This window comes from Syngnathus leptorhynchus, chromosome 7 (genome assembly GCF_054491065.1).
Source record: "Syngnathus leptorhynchus isolate UIUO chromosome 7, UIUO_Slep, whole genome shotgun sequence".
Lineage (NCBI taxonomy): Eukaryota > Metazoa > Chordata > Actinopteri > Syngnathiformes > Syngnathidae > Syngnathus > Syngnathus leptorhynchus.
This window is the reverse complement of record NC_141201.1, coordinates 14,056,109-14,082,366: the sequence shown is the minus strand read 5'-3', so window position 1 is coordinate 14,082,366 and position 26,258 is coordinate 14,056,109. Positions and strand designations below refer to the sequence as shown.

General features: G+C 41.5%; 1 protein-coding gene across 1 annotated transcript in view; it reads right to left on the bottom strand.

Moving 5' to 3' along the window:
- Nucleotides 1-26,258, bottom strand: part of fat3a (FAT atypical cadherin 3a) — a 191,713-nt gene that overhangs the window by 44,245 nt on the left and 121,210 nt on the right. The window contains exons 8-12 of the mRNA XM_085916854.1: nucleotides 15,403-15,542; nucleotides 10,434-10,709; nucleotides 8,385-8,595; nucleotides 5,583-8,308; nucleotides 4,110-5,478 (exon numbers count right to left, since the gene is read on the bottom strand). Of these exons, the coding sequence (XP_085772980.1) occupies nucleotides 4,110-5,478; nucleotides 5,583-8,308; nucleotides 8,385-8,595; nucleotides 10,434-10,709; nucleotides 15,403-15,542 (4,722 nt within the window). The remainder of the gene's footprint in view (nucleotides 1-4,109; nucleotides 5,479-5,582; nucleotides 8,309-8,384; nucleotides 8,596-10,433; nucleotides 10,710-15,402; nucleotides 15,543-26,258) is intronic.

Here is a 26,258-nt window from a genome sequence, read left to right as displayed (position 1 = left end):
GACCGGGCGTGCGTAAAAGCCATAATAGTTTTTCACACCTTTTGTATCACTCCAAATCATTAAATCCTTCAAACTCTTCATCCTCCGTGTTACTTACCAACAAAGCCGCTAATTATGCCGGAAATATTTGGGGCCCTTTGTCATCTTCGTCATCCCGTGATCGAATCCTTTGTCCTTTATGTAAACAACCGCCGCGCGGCACGGGTGACGTCACTTGCAGTTCAAATGACAGTAATCCCTTGCTACATCGCGGTTCGTTTATCGCGGTTTCACTACATCGCGGATTTTTGAATTTTGAAAATTTGTGAAAAAAATCACATATAAATCACTCCTGAGTATAAGTCGCCCCCCCACCCAAACTATGACAAAAACTGCGACTTAGTCCAAAAATTACGGTAATACTATAATATACACATGGTTTACAAAATAATCCCGATTATTTAAACAGAGAATTATAATAAGAAATCACAGAGAAGGTACAGAGAAAGTAAAGAGCTTGTCGTTTCAGTAACAATAAATGGCAAAGCCTAAGAAAATCCCTACTGTAAAAACTATTGTATACGTTTCTATGATTCCATTAGAACAATGATTTGAAACACGGGTACTAGTCATACATATTTTGGTAGTTTAGCGATATGTGTGGAAAATGCAGACCGCAGTGACCGGTTCATTTATCTATTTTGGCCATTTCATTTCTCATTCTAGTGGGGTTTCTATTGTGTTCCCATCAAATATATTCATTACGAGTCAAATTATCATATTAAAGATTAAAACATGTTTTTCGTTACAATATGTTAAGAGCTATACTTTTTCATGTGACATTGGACTTTGGCTGGTCCATAATAATGAATGCATGGATTCCTCAGTATCAACATAGTATCAAGTGCGCTATTCATTGTTGTAATTTGCCATTCATTTATTTAAGGTGACACAATCCTGGTCGCAGGGTGCTACCACCTCAGTTGTGGGTCCCATCCCCAGCAAATTTCGTCAAAGTACCCTTGAACTCATGGCAATGTGAATAAGCTGTTGTTTTCTATCAAGACTACATAGACAGTGATCCCTCGCCACTTTGCGCTTCACCTTTCACGAATGCGCTACTTCGCGGGTTTATACATGATGGGAGAACGGTGTTTAAATGCACGCTGATAGCATGGGGTGTGCCTCTGAGCAATATGTCACTGCGGACAAATGCGGGAAGCGCGGAAGCCAGCCCGTCATGACCGAGGCAGGACAACCACGTGCAACACGGACTGTTTAGAGAATGGGAAACGAGGAAAAGTGAGGCTGGAATGCAAGCAGAGCAGATGCACGAGGCGACTGACGGGTCGATCAGCGAGCTCGCATCTTGTGTCGCCATTTTTGGTAATTTCGTTACACAGCAAATCAGGCAAACGGGAATCAGGTGGCAGGCGTGCGTGTGTCAATGCAGATGAAACGGCTAGGACTGACAGGGGATGAAAGGCGTCTATATAAATGCTCTAATAAGTGGGTAACATGAGAAGGTGGTGGCAATCAGCGCCGATTAGCACACGCAGTACCTTATTGGCGACGGGTGCCCCGAGGTCTAGCGCGGAGGGCGCGTTAGCCGGCCAGCAGGGCGGTAGCGAAGACGTGACAGCCCCGCACAAGGGAAAAAGGCACCGCCGCGCAGAAAGTCTCAGGACAGCGACAATTACCGCTTATAGCATGGGGCGTGCCTCTGAGAAATGTGCTTCACTGAGGACAAGCGCGGGTTGCGTAGCTGGCTGCTGTGCACGTAGGAAGAAGGCACTGCCGTTGAGGACTCGGGACGGCAGTGCTTTTTTTCCTATGTACGCGGGACACCGGCAATGAGCCCTGATAGTGGGACGTGCCTCTGAGCAATGCACGCACATTCTGCGGACGTGACAGAGTTCAAGCACAGGAGGCGGCAGCCAGCCACGCGCACCAATCGGTGCAGAAGGAGTGAAAATATCACGTTTATACTTTTATTTATTGTAAAGGTAAAATACATGCACAGAACAGTGTCAGAATGGTTATTAAGGGAATGGGAAAGTTTATGCCGCGTAAAAGTATTGGGAAGGGTTTACAAAGCTTACAATAACATATATCCATCCATCCATCCATCCATAAATCCATCCATCCACCCATCTTCTTTCGCTTATCCGGGTTCGGGTTGCGGGGGGCAGCTTCAGGAGGGACGCCTAGACTTGCCTCTCCCCAGCCACTTCGTCCAGCTCATCCCAGGGGAGCCCAAGGCGTTACCAGGCCAGCTGAAAGACATAGTCTCTCCAGCACGTCCTGGGTTGTCTACGGGGTCTCCTGCCGGTGGGACATGACTGGAACACCTCCCCGGGGAGGCGTCCAGGAAGCATCCTGATGAGATGTCCGAGCAGCCTCATCTGGCTCCTCTCACTGCATCCCCAGGACTATCCCCCCACCCGAAGGCGGAGGGAGGCTACCCTCTCGTTCACCGGGGTGAACCCCAAAATCCAGGCGCCCAATAAGTATGCCCACACCTGTTCAACACCTCTCACCGTTGGCAACTCCAGAGTGGAGGAGAGTCCATCCCCTCTCAAGAGGACATGTACCAGAACCCAAAGTCTGTGTGGAGGCAAGTCCGACTATGTCTAGTCGCCCTTGGCCGCCGCCTAGCTCACTTCGCACCCAACCCCTTTGGCCCGTTCCACAAATGGTGAGCCCATGGGAAGGAATAACAGGTATTGTAATATTATAACATTGTGTGTTGGACCACAGTGCAACAGGAGATTCATGCGCAACCGTGACTCACTTTGGTTTTGCTATGCATGATGTCCCCCATGTTAATGTAATGTGGCAATTTAGAAAATGGACACTTTGCATTGTTTTGCAAGGTAAACCATATCTAATTAACTTACAATACACCCATGACAGACGTTCATTGTCAATTATAAATCGGCAAAGTAGCGGATTTGCGAAAGATGAAGTGCGAAGTGTTGAGGAATCACCCTATACCATTCCTACTTTTAGTTGTACTAAGTTCATTCTGTTTCCTTTTTTCAATCACTTTTTGGTTCTTTTATCACAAACAGGGTATTTTGGTTACATTACCTGACATGTTTCGGCATGAACTTCCCAACAGTGACACTCTGATGAAGGCGGAAGTTCATGCCGAAACATGTCAGGTAATGTAACCAAAATACCCTGTTTGTGATAAAAGAACCAAAAAGTGATCATTCCTACTTTTGTTTCTAATTTCATTGTTTGTGGGTGGTTTTGGAACGCATCTCCTGCAAAAATGAGGCATCACTGTATATTCCATTTATTACTGTATGACTGGGTGAATTAATAGGCAGCGTAAAAGCACTTTGATTCCCTTGATGGAATTAAAGTACAATACAAGTGAATCCCATATACCATTTTCACTCTCAAGGGTAAGGGCGTGCAACCAGGGTGCCTGTCTTGCTGATGCTCATTGCAATGTAGTAAATAAAAGGAATTTCTTCAACCAAAATTACAATTTTTTTTTAATCTCCTGTCTCTTGGTGATGGCTCTCAATCTAATGGGAATTTCCAATTCCAATTTCATCTTATTTGTTAATGAATAAAGTAATAATTTGATTTTAATATTTAATCAAAGAGAGAACTAATCCTGCTTTCATCAATTTTAATTGTTTCTTTTGCCCTCAATATAAATACTGTAACTCTTTGTTTGAGTCGCCTATTAGTTTTTGTCACTAAATTAATACATACATATAATTGTTTTATTTGGGAAAGATTATGAGATGTGAGACATTAGGTTCCCAGGGAAAGCCCTCATTAAGAGTTTGGTAAACCTAACAATGTATTGAACAATTACATAAAAATAATGTTTAGTGCAGCTGGTTTTGATGAATATGCTGGTTATTATTTGTTTGATCTTTGGAAATTTTTATATTGTTAGATGATTTCAGTCATGAACCATTTTCCCACCAAAAATTTTCTCTGTGAAAATCTTTCCAAATAAAAAAACGCCATGGTAGTTCTGTAACACAATCAGTGGCTTACCCAAACTCTTACCGTGATTTCAACACACATCATTTCAAATACAATAACAATAATAATAATAATAATAATAATAATAGGAAGAAGAAGAAGAAGAATCTTACCTGTAATGTGATAACTGACTTGTCGGTTAATGGCAGAACTGTCATCATCTTTTGTGTTCAGCACAGCAACCACTTCTCCTGGCGAGTCACTCTCGTTAACTGTACCAACATATCGCTGCTCCAAGAAAATGGGTGGGTTGTCATTGATGTCTGATACTGCCACTGTAACAGTGGTAGTGCTGGAAAGAGATAATGCCTCCCCGAGATCTGAGGCAATAACTGTGAATGTGTATGATGGATTGGACTCATGGTTCAGGGTCTTGCGGGTGGAAACCCAGCCTGCATTGGAGTCAATACTGAAAATTCCAAATAATGTAGTCTCAGCTTCTGAATTGACAAAGTCTCCAAGAATATATGTTACTTGTCCATTGGCAGATGAATCTGGATCATGTGCTTGGACTTGAATAACTCTGGTTCCAATTGGCATTCCTTCCAAAACTGTGGCTTCATAGGAGATGGCCTCAAAAAATGGTTTATTGTCATTTAGGTCTAGTACTTTAACATTAACATCAACAGAAGTTACAGAATCCAGCTTGGCTTGTTGCACAGTTGCAATAACTTTGAAGTGGTATTCTTTGATATGCTCATGGTCCAGGAGCTTATCTATCTTTATCACCCCAGTATCCTTTTCAATCACAAACACTTCATCTTTGTTGTTTTCTCCATTCTCTCCTCTAACCAGGGAAAATGCAGCAATAAGCGTGTCATATCCAGGAGGATTGTTAAGGCGAACCATACCAATAGCATCGCCTATTAGTGTGTCCTCTGGTATGCTAAATGAATATGGATGATGACTAAATGAGGGAATGATGGAATCTGGAGAAAGAACATGAATGTAGACTGACACAAGAGAGTGGCGAATTGGATTTCCATTATCCATGGCTTTTACAAAAAAAGATAACACAGAGTTTCTCAAATGGCTGAAGCTTCCTTTTGTCACCATCCAGCCATTTTCAGGATCAATCTCTAAAATGTCTGCCACAGGGACATGTGCTTCACTGTAGAGCGAATATGTAACCCTAGCATTAATTCCATCATCAGGATCAATGGCCTGAATCTGTGTCACTAAAAAACCATGAGCAACATCAGACTTGACAGATGCTCTGTATTCAGTGGCACTGAAATGAGGTGCATTATCATTGTCATCCAGAAGGGTAACTTGTACTGTACAGTAAGAAACACGTCCACCTGAGTCTTGGGCAAGCACAGTCAAGACTGTGTCTTTATTTGCAGGGTCCTCACGATCAAGTTTTTCCACTGTGGTGATTTGTCCATTTGCATCAATGCTGAACTGGTTCTTGCCAGCATCATTGACAAAGGAATAAGCCACATGACCGAAAACACCAGGATCCGCATCAGCTGCCTGTACCTATAATTTAATGAAGGAGAAAATGAATAATTATGCCAGGCATCTTTTTCAATTACAAAAAATTACAGAAACATCCAATTAAATAATTTCATAACAGCTCTTACCTGTATAACTTTGGTTCCCACTGCAGCATTTTCTCTCAGCTCTGCTTCATATACAGTCCGTTCAAATATTGGGCTATACAAATTGGCTCCCACCACTTTAACATGAACTTGTGCAGTGCTGGTGAAGACCCCATCTGACACTGAAACATTAAGGCTGTAAACAGGTTCCATTCTTTCTTTGTTGTGGCTGGACAAAGTGATAATTCCAGTCTTTTTCTCCATCACAAATATCATCCTTTCATTTCCAGATAAAATACTGTACTCCAGATTGGCAAAATCGGAATCGTCTGCATCCGAGGCTTGGACGCAGGTTACAAATTGACCCTTTGGTGCCAGCTCATTCACGTGGGCTTCATAAAGAAGCTGGTTGAAAATTGGAGCATTGTCATTTGTGTCATTCACCACAACTGTGACAGACATGTCACTACTCAAAGGTGGAAAGCCATTATCAGTCGCTCTCACGATGAAGTCATACTTCTGGACTTGTTCATAGTCCATCATACGGGCAGTCAGAATTAGTCCACTGCTGCTATCAATGTGAAAATAGTCTGTGTTCTTATGTGAATCGGATAAGATCTGGTAAAGAACAATATTATTCTTTTTAGAGTCTTTGTCAGTAGCAACTACTTGAATAGCTGGAGTTCCAATCATTGCTGTTTCCGATAAAACTACGGAGTAGAACATTTTCTGAAAGATGGGGACATTGTCATTAACATCCTGAATGACCACATTCACATCAACTTCAGAACGGGCGCCAGTTAAATAGTCAGTTGCTCTTATGGTCAGATGATAATATGATGCTACTTCATAGTCCAAGGAATGTATGACACTTATGACTCCTGTGTCAAAACCAATGTCAAACTGAAGAGCTGGATCGCCATCAACTATTGTGTAAAAGACAGTCTGACCTTCAGGACTAGTTGCATTAATACCAAGGACAGGTGTGTGCACTGCCACATCCTCATTAATAGACACCAAATAAAATGACTTGTCAAAGACAGGCATGGCTTTGTTGACAACTGTAATAGGAAATTCAATTGTGGAAGAGAGAGGTGGATAACCACCATCTCTTGCGTATATCACCATCAGGTATTCCATATTAGATAGATCAGACTCAAAGGCTCTCTTGAGTTTAAGATTTCCTGTTTGTCGATTGATTTCAAAATGACCATGGTCATCCTTCAGGTGATAAGTCACCTCTCCATTAATTCCTTTATCCCCATCAACTGCCATAACTTTGAAAATGTGGGATCCTGGCTCAGCTTCTACTTGAACAGCTGCATAATAAGGAAGTCCAACAAATACAGGGGAATTGTCGTTGGTGTCTTCCACCTGGACTTTAACCATAACTCTGACTACGTGCAGACGGTCATGCTCCCTTCTCGCCTCAACAATCAGTTCATAGAATTCTTGCTCTTCACGGTCAAATGGCAAACCTGTGGTTTGGATCACTCCAGAAGTTGGACGAATTTTGAAGCGTTTACCAGGGTTCAATAATTTGTACTTCAATGGTTCATTAAGACGGTTTCCAACAGCATTGACAACAGCTACCTTGGTGATGTTAGAAACATTCTCTTGAATTAACGAAGTGTAAAGATTATTGGTGAAGCTTAAACCAGAATCCAGAGCTTCTCTCAAAAGAATGGTTACCATGGCTGTGGTGGAAAATTTCCCATCTGAGACTTTGACAGTGAAGCGGAAACGTTCTCTGGAAAAAGTAGTGTTTTTAACTATTATAATTCCATTGGAAGGTTGGATGGAAAAATGTTCCAGTGCTCCATCTGTGAAAGAGTAGGTGAGTCCTGTCGCATGTTTGTCTGGATCTATGGCTGACACCTGCAGCGCTTCCACTCCTGTATAGGTGGGGAGAAGCACAACTGTTTCATAGTTATTCTGGGTGAAACGAGGTGGTGAATCATTTGTGTCTATGACTTGTACTGTAACTTCAGTTGGGCTGTCTGCTGTCAACTGTGGTCTCCCATTATCTCTGACTTGAACATGGAAGTGGAAGATAGAAGATGTCTCATGATCAAGATTTGCAATGGTTCTGATAGAGCCAGTACCTGAGTCCACCGTGAAAATCATTTTTGCTGTGTCTTCGACAATCTGATATACGAGCAGAGCATTCTGGTTATGATCAGCATCAGTGGCCTTGATAACTAGTGGGGAATCTTCTGTGTTTAAAACAAGACTGTTGATTGGTGCAGCTTCACTGATGCTGCCATGATAGTGAAATTGCTTGAACACTGGTGCGTTATCATTTTCATCCAAAACTTGAATCAAAAGAGTTGCATTGGAGACCAAGCCAGCCATGTTGGTAGCCTGTACTGTGAGAGTGAATGATGCTTTAACTTCATAGTCCAGAGACTTTTGAGTTGTAATTACTCCACTATACTGGTTTATCTGAAAAACCCGATCAGAGTTGCCCTGTTTGATCTCATAAGTAAGCGTGGACTGACTCATTGCACTGACTGTGGTGACAGAGCTTCCAATCACTGCATTTTCTGTGATGTCAGCTTGATACTCAGGTTGAGGGAACTTTGGACCTGCATTATTTGAGAGTGTAACAGCTATACGCACTATCGTGGTTGTGGAGAGAGAGGGAGAGCCATTGTCTGTGACTCTGATAGTGAGTATGTAGTAACCTATACTGGACAAGTCAAGGTCATGTGCAACTGTGATGATTCCCAAAACTGGCTCAATATGAAATGAATTTCCAATGTTCCCTGTAGGAACAGAAAATATAATTTGGTTTATTTAAAGATATTACTAAGCATATTAAAAATCTTTAGTTGCACCAACCCGATTCAATGGAGTAGTGGAGTTCTCCATTCTTCCCTTTGTCTTTGTCCAAAGCAGTCACCTGTACAACAGCTGATCCCACAGCTGCTGACTCATAGACTGAACCCTCATAAAGTGCACTAGTAAATATCGGTATGTGGTCATTTATATCTTCCACCTCTACCAGGACACGAGCCAAGTTCTTACGGTATGGGAATTCTTTGTCTTTTACCTGTAGGATGACACATTGTCAAATGTTAGTATCAATATTGAAGCCAGATGAAGAAAAAGTGATTTTATGATTTAGGCCTACACAATGAGACTACATCCAATGAGCATGTCTGCAGAGAGTTATCGACATCTAAGCACCTTCTGTTATTCACAATTTCACATATTTTTTTATGTATTCACATCAGTTCCTGTAAATAACAATGTGTAAATAACAGTGTGCCGTACTGTATACCTTTAACATTTTTTTTCACATTCACACCTCCATTAATGTTTTTATAAAGGTTACAAGAACAAAACGTTCAAACAGAGTGTCTGAGTAGTAGCAGCAGCAGATTATTGCAAAAAGTACATTTCATCAACAAGTCCTCTCTCTCATCATCCCGAATGCCAACTCGTTTCCCTCTGTGCGTGTGTGTTGGTGTTAATTGCAGGATTTAAAGTCCCAAAGTCCCAATGATCATCATCATACACACATCTGGGTGTGGTGAAATTTGTCCTCTGCATTTAACCTATCCCCATGTGATTTTGATCCATCCCCTGGGGGAGAGGGGAGCAGTGAGCAGCAGCGGTGCCGCGCTCGGGAATCATTTGGTGATCTAACCCCCCAATTCCAACCCTTAATGCTGAGTGCCAAGCAGGGAGGCAATGGGTTCCATTTTTATAGTCTTTGGTATGACCCGGCCGGGGTTTGACCCCACAACCTTCCAGTCTCAGGGCAGACACTCTACTACTAGGCCACTGAGCTTTAGGTGTGTTGCAGGCAGAGGGACATCATTCTACCAATTAGCAGCTGCCTTTCTTAAGCTGGTTTTGGACTTCACTAGTCTTTCAGATCTTCAACACTCTTCATTGGATTCATTGTATCCAACCACTTAGAACATTCAAATTCATATTCTGAAATATTTACCCTGCCCTGTTTGGCATCATATTCCCGGACTGCCTACTGCCTGCCTCCTGCTTTTCCCTTACACACCTGCTTCAAATCTTGTTCCCGTCCGCTTGGACCATGCACCCTGATTCGTCCCTTCCCTCCAGCCACAGCCATTTCCACTATGTTGCACTAAATGTTTCTACATTATATATGTCCTGTGTAATCACTTGCCAACCTTTCCCGCTCAGTACGATAACGAACAACAGCAGATGCCGGAGCTCTTTTTTTGTAGAGCAAGTGGAGGATTCTAAGGTACAATATACAGTATTATCTATTTGTAAATTGATAAATTCTTTTTAGGAAAGAATAAACATTACATGTGTAGAATATTTTTCCTCTGGCCCTATTTCTGTATGTTTTCCTCATAGGGCCAGGGTCATGTACCAGGTCAAGCACAGGCCTATTTGTGCGGGATAGGGAGGTTTAGTTTCAGTAATGTATAGGTACAACACAAAATATAGAACGGCCAGTTGTTCGTGACCAGAAAATAACGAAAAGATGACCATGTAGGGACCGCAGAACAAACAAGCGAACTGAGGCTCAAACCGCAGCTGTTAGGCAAAGCGATAAGATCCTGGGTCGTCAGGTATAAAGTATGGTGACTGGAACACTCGGGCGGGCCACTCAACTATTTTTCTTTGGGCGTGAGGCACTTCATTCTGACATCGGTTGAATAAAATATTTTCCTAATCAGCCACGTGTCACTGAAGTTTTCCTTCTCTGAGCCAGCCACCTTCCACCAAGTGTTTTTGGAGACCGGCTGAGCAACGAAGACAATTCACCACACGTCAGTTCTCAGGTAAAATATAAACATTTAACAAACAACAACACATACAACAGATGAACTCTGCCACAACAAGCTCATGCTCTAGCTATGGCTCAGTCAATCTCCAGTCAAGATCGCTTACCATAACAGTAAGTATGTGCTGTGCACAAGCCTCATGGTCCAAACTCTGGGTTGTGTAGATGGTCCCCATAATGGGGTCGATGCGGAACAGACGCATGCTGTTTGAGTCTATTGCACTTTGCAAGGAATAACTCAGCTGATGATTCTCATCTCTGTCCAATGCTAGGACCTGAACCACTTCACTGTCAGGAGGTGTGTCCTCAGAAATAGTGACATCATAGAATGGCTGGGAGAAGATGGGAGCGTTGTCATTGTTGTCAGTAACAGTGATGTGAACCTTGACCATGGAGAGAAAAGACAGAAATGATATCACTGTTGAGTGGTCTTATTATAACATACTTTTGAAAGTACATGCATAGTTGCTTTCAAGTTACTTTCATACTTTCTGTGGAAATTGACATTCTGTTGGATGTTCTGTGAAAAATTAAATTAGAATTTGACATATTCTCCAATGCAATTTACCTCTGACTGAAAACTGTCAGGAAACTAATGTTGAGATAGTTGCATGTTATGACAAGTAAAATTCTGTGAGTCACCAGTGACGAGTGAAAAGGCACAAAATGAGTCATCCAAAATCTGACACGAAAAAAAATAGTCTTTTCTAACTCAGGGATTACAAAACCAGGTGGTCAGAATTAAATTTTTAAGAGATAATACTGTATATGTACAAAGCTGAAAGACTAATGGCATTTAAATGATTATGCTCATTACAAATTTCCTTTTTTTATGATCATATCTCAAATCATTTAAAACAATTACCTATTCATACAGTTTGAAATCAGTGACTGGTTTAAGTGAACTCATGGCTGATATAATTGCAGGAAGCCATGACTTGTTCTGATTTATAAATGGAAACAGGTTTAATGGCAACACTTGTACTCTCTAGTGAAGGAGCTGTGACGCAAAGTCAATATGGAAGTGGCAAAGTAAACGTCCTTATAAACAAACGTATGAGCCAAAAACATTCTTCAAGCGAGAATTGAAACAAACAAAGTAACAAAAAAGACCAGGGCCGGGGTGTGGCATTAGTTGAGCGCCTGACGAAGAAGCATGGAAGGATACTAGGATACCAGTGAAGGAGCTGTGACGCAAAGTCAATATGGAAGTGGCAAAGTAAACGTCCTTATAAACAAACGTATGAGCCAAAAACATTCTTCAAGCGAGAAATGAAACAAACAAAGTAACAAAAAAGACCAGGGCCGGGGTGTGGCATTGGTTGAGCGCCTGACGAAGAGGCATGGAAGGATTCTAGGCGTTCTGGCAACAAGTTAAAAGTTTACATATTGAAAGACGCCAGTCCACGCCCAACAGCGTGACAAAATAAAGGACCACCAATGCACAATTATAAAAAAGGCATTAATTGTTCTGCCTGACGAACAAATATATATTTGTAATGAATAAATACATTTTACACAAATTAAGTGACATAGAGTCGATCAGCTTTTTGCAGTATCTGTCGTGATTAAAAGTTAAAGTCAAATCAAAAGTCTCAATGCACGCACATTTGGGTGTGGTGAAATTTGTCCTCTGTATTTAACCCATCCCCTGGGGGAGAGGAGAGCAGTGAGCAGAAGCAGTGCTCAGGAATCATTTTGGTGATTTTACACCCCAATTCCAACCCTTATTGCTGAGTGCCAAGCAGGGAGGCAATGGGTCCAGTTTTTATAGTCTTTAATGTGACCCAGCCGGGGTTTGAACCCACAACCTTCCAGTCTCAGGGCGGGTACTCTACCACTAGGCCACTGAGCAGTATACCAGTGCGCCCCAACGTTCTTGTTGTGAATCACTGGATTTGAGACACTATCAAACTAATGATTATAATATATTCGAGAGAAAAAGCATGTTATTTTACCTCATTCAAATCATACAAAAACTGTCTATCACATCTTAATATCTGAACATTTAAATATGTAAAATAAAGTGCAATTACATTTGTAAATTAATGGCTTCTGGTTTTTGAAATATAAATAAGCCAATCTACTGTGATAAAACAACAAAATTGCAATAACTCCATTAACCATCAAAGTAAAGTCCAACTGTAACTGTAGTCTTGAAACAAATCAGAATAAGCAAACACATTGCAATAAAATAATGCAAACTGCTACCGCTATTTTTATTTTTATTCTTCATGACAGGGGTTCGCTTTGGCCTGGGAGTTAAGTTCAGCATTCGCTTTGAAGATATCTGGCGCCATCTATCGTTGTGAATGGGTATAATGTCTAGAGCCCGAATGTAAGACGACCCCCCACTTTTTCAGTCTTATTTCAATGCAAAAAACATCGTCTTATATTCGGGCCAATACGGTAATATAATATAATATGCGGTCAGACTCTACAACATGCATGGCACCTGATACAATTGTGTTTCGTCTCTGCTAGCGGCACTTGTCTTGTCCTTGTCTGTAATTTATCCTTTTTTGAAATTTTGGCACTTATATTCTTGCACTCGTATGCGCTGCTGTGACAAGTAAATTTCCCCGCTGTGGGATGAATAAAGTTCTATCATCATCATCATATTCTTTAATTTACGAATTCCTTTACTTTGTTTACAGTTTTTACTGTAAAACTACACCACAATCTTTTTATATTTTCATTCTGAAATCTCTCTACCACTATCTTTCCGATGGGATGTACTGAGATGACATTGCAGCGCACTGCCACCCAAATAGAACTTTTTTTCCCCCCTGGCAAGCGGGCACTGTGCTCAATGCAGTGTGAGTAACTTATTGAGTCACCTATTGCATTTTATTTTATGCAGGGATCACTGGGCTAAACTGTCAGCCAAATGTTTTGACTAGTTTCATTAGGCAGCAAAATTGGAACATTTCAGATATAGCATGATGAGATGTTAAGGACAAACTCTTCTAAGTCAATATTAGGAGATAAACAGAAACTTCAAAAAAATTGCTTGACCCTTATCAAAGGAGCCCACTCAATCTAGCCTTCTTCAAAACCACTAAGCTCAGGCTTAGGTGAAAAACGCAACCACTTCTCTCAGCTTTTGTACTGACTGACTGCTCATCCAACATAAACTAACCAAACTGAAATTGCAGCAGGGGCAACTGTATGATTTGCAAGGCGAGGAAAGCGTCAACATGTACTTTGCACACATTCAGAAACTGGATCCTGAGATTTGTAAAGAAAACATAACAAAAAGTGGAAGGAAAGTGACTGGAGACCTGCCAGGCAGTTAGTCTAAATATAAACCCTGCTGTGGCAGTCAGCCTTCTGTAGCTGAACAGCCAAGGCTCTCCCTGGTGGCATGTTGCTGTGCTAAATGTCCATACAAGAGACTTGGTTCCATCTTACAGGTGTGTATTTGTGTGGAAAAGAGGAGGCCAAAGGCAAAGAAGCGAGGTCCTTCAAAGACATTCCCTTGACTGAGTAGATGAATGGTCAATTATAAATGACTGACACAATTTTTGTTTTCAATGTTGTGCAACGTGCTTATGAAAAACCTTTAATGCGAGAGCAGTTTAATAAACCAAAAGTTAACCAATTGTCTTTTCAGTCAATCAAATTGGAAGCGTGAACAAAAGTAGAAATGTTCCACACTAACCAGAAGTAGTTCCATAATTTAGTTAGTATTAACAAGTATCATTAACATACGAGGGATGTCCTTGTTAACTAATATTGTAATAACTGTTGTTCTGTGTATAGAATCAAAGACTCCCTTCAATAGATTGCTTTTTCACATTATTAGCTAACATTTACACTCGCCTATATGCCAAAATAAATATATTTAGGTCATGTATGAATGGCTGAAGCTTTTAGCAAGCACAAGTGCCTCCAAAAAATAATCTTCAATAACATGACATATATGAAACTGAGTTGAGTTAAAAGTTGGCAGACTTGCTTACCACCTCTTGCCAAGTAAAATCAAGTCTATGCATGTTATTCTCCCATAGTAGAGCTGACATTTGCTAATATGCATAAACATCCCAAAATGTATTTACTAATTTAAAAAAAACAACAACAACATATAGACTGTAATGATGTAAATGTTCCATTATGTTTTACAACCTCTGAATATGTCAACAGTACATCTAAATCTCGATTTTACTCGCTTCTATATGACGCAACTTTCTAACGCGGTTTGGTCATGTACCCCAATTTCTTTTTGTTATAAATAGATTTTTAAGTAGTATTTTAAATGGATGATATAAGGACCCTGCGATCGGCTGGCAACCGGTTCAGGGCCTACTGCCCGATGACTGCTGGGATAGGCTCCAGCATGCCTGCAAACCCCTTGGGAACAAGTGGTATAGAAAATGGATGGATGGATATATTGACCGTACGAAGCTAAATGACTAGCGCTTCAACCTAAGTGCTAGTGACTCGATGAATTTCCGTGACCAATTTAAAGGCATTAGATAATAAGAAACCGGGCTGTTTATATTACAGTGTTAAGGATAGCTAGGATCGTTTTTGATCAGGAAAGGGGGACGCTGGCAGCAGCACCTCACCCACACAGTCACTCACAAGTCAAAGAGCGTGGCCGGACACCTGTCTGCTTTATTCTCTCTTCCATCCAATTCACATAGCATCAAATGACTTACTCAATCCGCCTGATATTGTCATCTGCGTATTGCTTGTCTTTTAATAAAATGTAAACAGACTTCAATGTGTGTGGAGCAAACGGAACCCTTCGAAAGACCCAATAACATGGCTGACCTAAATTAATGTAACAAAGGACCCCTTTGGCTGCCTAAAAAATGGCTTTCTAAAAGAACAAGACTTTCTATAGAACGCGGGGTTAACGCGATTCCAGAATTCTGAACCCCAAAGTTCCCGTAAAATCGAGATTTAGGTGTATATCAATTGTATGAATGCTGCCAAGTTCATATGGTGTTAGTGACTGTTACCCCTAAAATATTCATCAACTTTTCATACATCTACCACAATTGCGACTGTTAAGTCCATCTCAAATCCAATTATAGCGAGGACAGTTGTGTGGCATACATGTTTTACCTGTGTGTATGCGATATTGATGCCATCTGTAGCCTGCACAGTTAGGTTATAAGAAGAGCGGTGCTCAGCATCCAAAGGCCTGGCAATGATGATGGTCCCCATGGCCTTCTCGACATCAAATACACTGTCTGTATTCCCACCTGCTCCAAACAGCCGCAGTGCAAGAGAAACAATGTTAATCATGTAAACTGCATCTAAACACAAAACAGCTTACACAAAGAATACATGAGTGCACGCACGCACGCACGCACGCACGCACGCACGCACAGACTGAGTAACACAGTCTAAGGATGTTTATTTTTTTTGGTTGTCATTTTCAGTGGTTTCAGAATCTGACAGAGATGTGAGATTTTAGTTTCATTATTTTTCCAATGGGAAAATGGCCAATTAATTACCAGTGGTCAGTTTTACACAATTCTGGTGTACAATAGCAATGATTAAAAAAACCAAAACATAAACCAAAACATCTCACTGATCGTGAGAAATTATGATCTAGTTCCTGTATTGGATCTCATACATATTGTTGCCATTGAGAGTGAGTTTTTAATAGGATTATCATGTAAGATTATATGTATATGCATCATAACTCCAGCTTTGAAAAGGTGGTCTATGCCTTTGGTTGCATGTTCTCGTGAATTATTTATGTGACCACTTTGGAAATCACTGTTTAGAGAAACCTTTGTGTTGACTGGAAACATACAAGAGCACTTTGAGAACAAAAGATTTGAAAGGCAATTTGTTATGATTTATCCATGTAACATTGAAGAACACAGGATGCACTGTTTGTTCAGCAGTCGGAAATGGGGAAGATACACAAAGACAGAAAAATACATTAAAACACACTGTATTACAGGGAGGTTGAAATTACTGTGTCTGTTGTCCAAACCAAGCATCCTCTTTCAGGCCATGTGGAAGAAGGAGGTTTGGCAAGAATCCCACTGAGGCCAGAGAGAACCTCCCTTCTGCCAACACCAAATTATATACAAAGAAACCTGGCCTCTGCCAGAACTCAAAATTGCTTTCTGCTGCCTGCAAGGTTTATGATCACTGTCTGTTGACAGAACAAGACAGTACCTCACTTCACCATGCAATCTTCAAATTAAATGTCACAAGCATTATGGTGGCATACCATAAATTAATAGTATTTATCATTGTAGTTTTTACAATTGAACAATTTTAGTCTAATGACATCTGTCACAAGTCAATATGGTGAAGTGTTTCATTACTGCACTGCAGCAATTTATGTATGCTACTTGGTCATTCTTTACATCTTATAGCAGCTCTTTTGCTTTGCCATTTCCATTCTAGTGCAGTACGTATTTCACTTATATGCAAATGAGGATTAGGAAGTGTGCTTGCTAGATATTACTTGAAAGAAATAATATGCGTCACAAATAAAAAAAATACACAAAGCAAATCTAAATGCTCTTGAAATTGTACTTAAAAACTACCACCCAACAGATTCTAGATGTTTGCTTACAGGAAAGCATTAATTGACATTAATCCCATCAGATACGAGGACAATAAAAAAAAAAAAAATCCACTAGAAATTGTCTTCTCTAGTGCCAGTTCCCCTTGAAGAAATGACCTTCAACCTGCAGCACAATTCAATAACCAGTCGAATGTTTCCTGCAGACAGCTGTTACTTGGCTATTAAATGGCTGTTAGCATAGATTTAAGGTAGTGCAGAGCTACGCTAACCTCTAATTGGATGCATATTTGTTTTGTAGTGACACACTAGTGCACAAGAACAATTGCTGTGGATAACCGGCAAAACCTCAAGTGCAATGTGGCCACCTATTCAAATGGTGCTTTCACATATTCAACTGTATCCTAACTGTATGCTATTAGTTATTCTATCATGCACCTCGTACGTGTTTATATCATCTACAGTTTGTAATTTAAAGTGGCACATTTGACATCACTCGGGACTACAGCAATTACTATCCATGAAAACTAATATTGCTGGATGAATTGTCACCTACTCTCTCTCTTGCAGAGGCCATGCCCGCACTGAAGATCTGCGAGGAGGAAGTGTGCCAGATGTTCCGGAGACAAAAGATCAGGAAGGCACTGGGCCTAGATGGCTCGTCACCTTCCTGCTTGAAAGTCTGTGCTGAGCAGCTGGCACCCACCTTTGCACGGATCTTCAACCGTTCCCTGTAGCTGTGTGAGGTGCCCTCGTTCTTCAAGAGCTTCACCATCGTTCCAGTGGCCAAGAAGCCCGCCATCACAGGTTTGAATGACTATAGACCTGTCGCACTGACATCTGTGGTCATGAAATCTTTCAAGAGGTTAGTGCTGAACCACCTGAAGGATGTCACATGCCCCCTTCTTGACCCCCTCCAGTTTGCCTACTGGGCAAACAGGTCGGTGGATGATGCGGTCAACATGGGACTGCACTACATCCTGGACCACCTGGACACCCCAGGAAACCACGCCAGGATCCTGTTTGTGGACTTCAGCTCGGCATTCAACACCATTGCTCCTGACATCCTCCAACAGAAGCTCATCCCGCTCGCGGTGCCTGCCTCCATCTGTCAGTGGATCACCAGCTTCCTGACCAACAGGAGACAGCGTGTGAGGCTGGGGAGCCTCACATCTGACACCCGGACCACCAATACTGGCGCCCCTCAGGGGTGCATTCTCTCCCCACTGCTCTTCTCTCTCTACACCAACGATTTCTCTTCAGGTGACTCTGCTGTGAAGCTCCTGAAGTATGCAGACAACACGACTCTCATCGGACTGATCCGGGACGGTGATGAGACTGCGTACAGACAAGAGGTGGAGTGGCTGGTCCACTGGTGCAGCCAAAATCACGTGGAGCTGAACCCGCTCAAGACCGTGGAGATGACAGTGGATTTCAGGCGAGATCCTTCACCACTTTCACCTCTCACTATCCGCAGTAATACTATACTCTCTTCAGACACCCTCAAATTCCTGGGTACTACAATCTCACAGGACCTGAAATGGACCGGCCACATAGACTCTGTCCGGAAGAAGGCCCAGCAGAGGCTGTACCTCCTGAGACAGCTCAAGAAGTTCAATCTGCCGCGGGAGCTGCTGAAGACCTTCTACACTGCCATCATCCAGTCTGTCCTCTGCACCTCCATCACTGTCTGGTTTGGATTGGCCTCCAAACAAGACAAGCACAGACTGCAACAGACAATCAGGACTGCAGAAAAGATAATTGGAATCAACCTCCCATCTATCCAAGACTTGTACTTGTCCAGGACCAGGGAACGTGCAGGTAACATCCCTAGAGACCCTTCTCACCCAGGTTGCAGTCTGTTTGAACTACTCCCCTCCGGACGGCGATATAGAGCTCTGTACGCCAAAACCAGCAGACACAGAGACAGCTTCTTACCCCAGGCTGTTGCTCTGATGAACTCACACGACTTTTAGAGTCTCAGAGTCATTGCTGTGCAATACCAGTGTCCCGGCACCATTCGTCACGGATGTAAACACAGATTCCTCATCTTCGTGATTTTCCACCCTTTACAATGGCCCAGTCTGCTTGATAGCATGCTAGCTGCCCCAGTTGTACAGCAGAGTCTGGAATGCTGACATTTAACCAAGTCTCAGTGAACACGAGCACACAGCAGTTACTCACTGTCCGGTTCACAGATCTCAGCAGTCGTATGTAATCCATTTTGTTGTCCAGTGATCGAACATTCGCCAGAAGAATGGAAGGTATGGCCGGGCGAGTCGGGTTGGCCGCTAGCCCCTCTTCTGCCTCCTCGCACACCCCTTCCGACGCTACCTATCCGGGGGAGGAGTAGCAGGCAAGTCCGGTGTTGTTTCAGGCTGGAGTAGTCCGAGTTCCTTTAATGTCTCTGTTTAAAAATTTGCAATTCTCGAGTACTACTCCATAGTACGGAAGAGGATTAGGGCCAATTAAGAAAAAAAAGGTAGGGGGGGTGACAGGATTCAGACTTTTTTTCTCAAAATTCTGACTTTAAAGTGAGAATTCTACGGAAGAGGATTAGGGCCAGTGAATAAAAAAAAACGAGGGGTGACAGGATTCTGACTTTTTTTCTCAGAATTCTGACTTTAAAGTCAGAATTCCGACTTTAAATTCAGAATTCTGAGAATAAAGTCAGAATTCTGTCGTCGTCTTTCACTATTCCTAACCTCATTCTCGCTATTGTTCCTCATAATTGTTCTACACAGCAGTGCAGGTATACACCTGCCCATCCTAACGTGCAAAATCAACAAACACAGCTTGTCTCAAGTTTGATAAATCACACACTGCATGTTAAATTAATCTGTTTTCATACATCACTCCCAGTATGTTGCATGTTTGGGTATTTTTGCGCAAAATTAATTGAGTCCACATTTTTGGGCCTCCAAACTGGTAACCAGCCCACCTTATGTCTACACTACTTGGAGTTATAATTTTGAGAAATTAAAACTAAATTACACCTCAGTCATTTTAATGAAGCCTGGGAGCAAAAACCCAATTACGTGTTATTCCTAGTTAAGGTAACAATTATATAGACGGATGGCCATCCACTACCGTGGGAATGTCTAATCTAAAGCAGTTCATAATTATACCTATTTCATCTTTTGGGTGGAGTATCAGCTTTAACTGGATAATGAGGTGTTTGATATAAGGGTGTGGTTGGTGCATGCTTAAATGTGACTGCTGTGTACAAGACAAATTCAAAGAGCAATCATCACTGCATTATCATCTTGCCAGAGCAGTTTCCTTTTGGTAAATGTTTTGCACGTGGTTTTTTTTTGGGGTAAATTGTACAAAATTGTGCATCCCCCAAAATAAAGTTATCAAATGCCTGGAAAAAATCTCTTTTTCAGCGAGAGTATAAAGTAGCTAAGTTGATCTCTCAAAGATAAGCTCCTGAGACCTAGCAATTCATTTTAGTCCTCTGTAGAGGACATATGTTTTGCCCCGTATCCCTGAAGCCAAACATGTCACTTTGTTAGTTCCAGTTAGCCCTTACAGAGTAAATCCCATGCTTTTCAGGTTTGCCATAACCAAGTCCCGATGTCCTCTCAAACGGACATATTGTAAAAATTAAAAAAAATGAAAGCGTTTTTTTTATTTAGTAGTAATGTTTTTTTCACCCCTAAGAATTATGTTGTCTAAAAAAATTAATACATTTGAAAACGTTTTTTTTTCTGGGTCTCGGGGAGGATAAAGAACAACTTCTAAACCAGGAAAACCCGATCTGCCAAATGGTAGACCGCAAACTGAGCTCAAGTCGACCGTGGAGGTTTGTGATGTTGACACTTAATTAAAGGTTGGCTTCTTGAGAAGAATATCTTTAGAGTGTTGGACACCCCTGATCTAAAACTATTCCTCAAAATGCCACTCTCAGAACGGAGCACAGCGGGTGACAAACAATCTCTTACAGGGCTCCTCACTGCCCCAAAAAGGTAACATAAAGCGTGAGTAAAGTTTTACCTGCAAATGTGCCCCCAGTGATTTTTTTTATAAAATAATTTTTGTTGCTAACAAACCTCTGCTTCACACTTAAGAGATATAGATTAAATCCTTACTATAATATTATACATCAGCAGATGAAGTGTGTACAAGGCCAACTGGGAGATGCAGACCACTCACTAAAACTTTTATGATTGAATATGAAACTAAACATTTATGCCATCCTTAGTATGAATGTAATTGTTGTAATAGTGGGAGCCGTCTACTTGTTTGTCCTCAACAAGCTAGTCTCATCCCAGGGCAACCTTTTTAACTTTCAAAAAATGCTTGTCTTTTAAAGTTGGCCGTCAGCATAACTGAATGTGAATCATTCCGCTTAGTTAGAGTTGAGTATTGAAAATAAACTGAAAAAAGTCTCAATATTATCCGCCAATGGGCTAACTCACAATGACTATCGTATTTTCCAGACTAAAAGGCGCACCGGATTATAAGGTGCACCTTCAATGAATGGCCCATTTTAAAACTTTGTCCATATTTAAGGCGCATAAAATAGAAGCTATACTGCAACAAACTGAGGTTGACTAGGGTTGCGGTATGCATCCACTAGCCAATAACCAATGAGCCCTGTGTAAACAATTGCATTTCTCAAACTATCTCCTATAAAATGATCAGAACTGACTAAAGTTCGATCTAACGCATTGGTACTGCTTACCTATGTTTCCCTCCCATATCAATCCGTAAATTTACTCGAAACATTAACAGAGCAGCCTATTTTGACATGAAATAGCCTCGTGCGTAAAGCAGCTATCACTATAGCATTAGCCACCCGCAAACTCCCATGAGCCTCAGCTCGCAGACTCCCATGAGCCTCAGCAAATTGTAAACAATTGCGTTTCTCAAGCGATCTCCTATAAAATGATCAGAACTGACTAAAGGTCGATCTAACACATTGGTATTGCTTACCTGTGTTTCTCTTCCATATCGATCCGTAAATTTACTCGAACATTAACAGAGCAGCCTATTTTGACATGAAATAGCCTCGTGCGTATAGCAGCTATCATTATAGCATTAGCCACCCGCAAACTCCCATGAGCCTCAGCTCGCAGACTCCCATGAGCCTCAGCAAAGTGTAAACAATCGGGTTTCTCAAACGATCTTCTATAACATGATCGAAACTGACTAAAGTTTGATCTAACACATTGGTACTGCTTAGCTATGTTTCCCTTCCATATTGATCCGTAAATTTACTCAAAACATTAACGGAGCAGCCTATTTTGAAATGAAATAGCCTCACAGGTACAACGGCTATTCAGTGACGCCCCCTGACCACGGTTGCCGTAATGCTGGGAAGCGATGCGAAATTGTAATTTACTAGTCGTACTAAAACGTACTGAAACATTTTGGCAGAGCAATGTGTACAACCAGTATGGATTGACAAATTCATCAATTGATCCATATATAAGGCGCACCGGACTATAAGGCGCACTGTCGGCTTTTGAGAAAATTTTAGGTTTTTAGGTGCGCCTTATAGTCCGGAAAATACGGTAATTGCTCCACTTAATCAGTTTTCAGTCTTTGATAGTTTTCTTGAATTCTTTTGTAATAATAGTATGTGTTGCATGTATTGTAACTGCATCCACACTTTAAGTGCAATATGATGTTTCACCTTCATGGAGTTTCTGACCTACTACAGCCTCTGAAATGCAAAAGGAAAAGTGCAAGTTGATAGGAGAATACGCAGAAGGCCAGATCAGACAGAAAAGGCCACATGAGCAGTGTTCCCTCTAAACTGCACAGCCGCGCAATTGCGCACTGGTCGCGCAGTCTTTGCGCACAAGAAACTCCATGCTGCACACAAAATAAAATTTAGCATAAACTGATTGATTCATATTGAATGTTAGACGTAATCAAATTAAATGGACGAATGATTACCTTTCTGTGCCTTTTTGTAGTGTAAATCAGTAATTGACAGGTCTCCAGCCAATGATATATGGTTCACTTACGCTACATATATGTATGACACATATGTGTCCTGCCTATCCGTGCCGCACAGGTTAGCTAGCTAACGACATAGCATCAAGCAATGCAAATGCTAAATTAGCTAATCATGGCGAAACAAATGAGCAGCGACACATCCACTTGCTAAGCCAAAATAAATAAGAGATGCGGCAGTTCTTTTAAGATTGTATGGCCATCGGAGTGTGTGCAACTACAAGGGGAAGCTGTGAAACTGGGTGAGATTTTCTCTTTTTCGAATGAGAAAGGTCTCCTCTGCAAAACATGCAGTGAAGCCAAAGTGGCGGGCGAGTTTACAGAGGGAAAAATATGGAAGCAATGGAAGTTGGACTACCTCAAGCGTCACATTCAGCTGAAATGTTATTTGAAAGCTGTTGGAATTGTACAAAGACTCAAGATGGGACAGGGCATCGGTACATTATTGTGAGAGAGCGCAAAACATCGACAGAAAAGGAACGAGCTGTCACATAAAACAAAATCCGACCCCAAGCAAGTTAAAGTTCTCATTGACATTATTCATTCATTCATTCATTTTCTGAACCGCTTTGTCCCCACAGGGGTCGCGGGCGTGCTGGAGCCTATCCCAGCCGTCATCGGGCAGCAGGCGGGGGACACCCTGAACTGGTTGCCAGCCAATCGCAGGGCACACACAGAGACGAACAACCATCCGCACTCGCACTCACACCTAGGGGAAATTTGGAGTGCTCAATCGGCCTACCAAGCATGTCTTTGGGATGTGGGAGGAAACCAAAGTGCCCGGAGAAAACCCACGCGGGCTCGGGGAGAACATGCAAACTCCACACAGGGAGGGCGGGAGGTGGAATCGAACCCGCACCCTTCTAACTGTGAGGCGGACGTGCTACCCAGCTCATTGACATTATTTTTTTATTTATTTATTTATTTATTTATTTAATTAATCTGGTGTTGCACACAGTGGTCCACAGTGTGCACAGGGAGCTTGTGTGTTTGCACAGAAACTTGAAAAATTAGAGGGAACACTGCATGAGTATGTGTATACTATGTATTGCATTAGTATGTATGGTATGTGTTGCATGTATTGTAACTGCATCCAAACTTTAAGTGCAATATGATGTTTCACCTTCATGGAGTGCTTGACCTACTACAGCCTCTAAAATGCAAAAGGAAAAGTGCAAGTTGATTGTAGAATACGCAGACAAGCATGCTTTTTCCCTCTTACGCACAGGAGAATATGGTCCACTGAACATACGTAGCTGCCATGTCGCTGGACAACAGAGGTTTTAGCATGACAACAAACCAAAAGAAATGGCAGCCATATTCTGACTATCATTGTTAAACAAAAAAAAAAAAGGCAGGTGATCCTGTCAGATTATGGCTATAGCACCAAAGTTTCTTTTCACGATCACTGCTCGTAGGGGAGCTGGGGTCAATCGCCCCAGAATTCACTCATCTACTGTATGTGGTGGTCAAACTGACAGCAAAGTAAGGCACACTAACTTGGATGACCTTCTTACAGTCATTAAATAACATTTGTTAGAAACAGAAACCATTCCAAAGTCACCAAATAGGCAACCTGTAATTAGGACAGTCTAAATTCGCATTACAGTCACCTCTCAGTGTTGGCTCCGTGGCAGCCTCTCGACCCCTCTCTTTGTTATTTTATTTTTTCTATTTTTATAATTTTGCAACAAGAGGTATGCAAGACCACCAATAGCCCAGCCCCATCTATGATGTATTCTATCTAGCTATATCAGAACTACCGATATTTGATACCACTTTTTTTTCCAGACCGATACCAATACAAGTACTCAGTCCTTGAGTAGTCCCCCATAGCATAACAACATGCAATACCAATAGTACTTTTGAAACATAATTTTCCCCCCAAATACAATGACAGATGATTTTAAAGAAACTTATATATCCCAATAGAGCAATTTTCCTTAAAATTGCATGAAATTTATTGTGATGTTCTATATCTCTAATTTCTAATCCCTGATCATGAAATGGCCCAATGAGGTCGGCTGATACTAGTACCGTATTTTTCGGACTATAAATCGCGTTTGGTTTTTTTTCATAGTGGGTGGGGGGGTGACTTATATTCAGGAGCGACTTATATGTGTAATGATTCACAAATTTTTACTTGATCATTAACACATTACTTACTTACTAGTAAAGTTGATCACTTCACATGTTATTTTCACTTTAAAACGCACAAATTCGATGGATTTAATGATTTGGAGTGACACAGATGGTTTGCTAAACGTGTTCTTTATGTTATAGTTATTTAAATCACTGTTAATGTTACGTCAGGCCCGTTCTCAGCTCCTCGTTTGTGTTTATGTCACGTTAGCAAACCGTATCGTTTAGCCTGTTGTTGCTGGTTCATGTCTGTTCTTGGTGTTGGATTTTGTCAAATAAATGTCCCCCAAAATGCGACTTATATATGTTTTTCCCCCTTAATGTTGCATTTTATGGCTGATGCGACTTTTACTCGGAGCGACTTTTAGTCCGAAAAATACGATACATGAAAATACCGATACCTTGAAAAAGGCTGGTATCGGTACTGGCCTATCCATGATTAGAACTAGTTTACACATCGACAAAGAACAAAACAAAACATGTGGATACTGAAGGGATGCAATACTTGGCTCATGCGTCAATCAAGACTGCAGCTGGCTGCAAAAAATTATACAGATCGAACGCAACTTGCTATCTGTCGGCTGGGGCAGTCCATTGCTTCGCTCAGGATGGATAATAGGCAGTGGCCCCTCTCTGCTCAGTATAAATATATTGAAACGCAGAGGAAAACAAATTACGGGAGTCTCTCGGTCACGACAAGGGAAATCTAGGATCGAAAAAAAAAAATCAACATTAGAGGGTTGTATTGTATAGTCTTTTTTTTTTTTATATTGCAACCAGCGCTAAAGTGTTTTGTTATATTACATAGCTCTCTTCCTGCCTGATCTGAGCCTTCTGGTAATTACTTATTGCTTGTCAATAGACCAGACATGATCAAGCACAAGTCCATAGTGAAATATTTGCAACCAGCTTTCCACAAAAGGATAAAACAAAAACCAATTATCTAGGTCACATAGGTGGACAATGATGACAGTGAAAACAGCCCCAAAAAATATGAAGAAATGAAAGGAGACCAAGTGGAAAGTTGACAGCATAAAAGAGGAAGTGGAAGTCAGATACCTTCAGAGGAACAGTTCCGGATGCAAATGTTCTGCAGAATAAAAAACATCTCAAGGAAAGACCGGGGACCTTTCAGTCATGAAGCATTAAGGAGAAAGAGGAGAGAACAAGTGAGCCACAAAGACCAAAGGAATAGGACAAAAGGAGTGCATGATGAAGACAAAGCTACATGAAACCACACAAATAGAGCCCACCGAGATTGTAAATGTTTCCCGGCCTAGAAATTACCTGCAGGTACAAATTACTTTTAAATGAT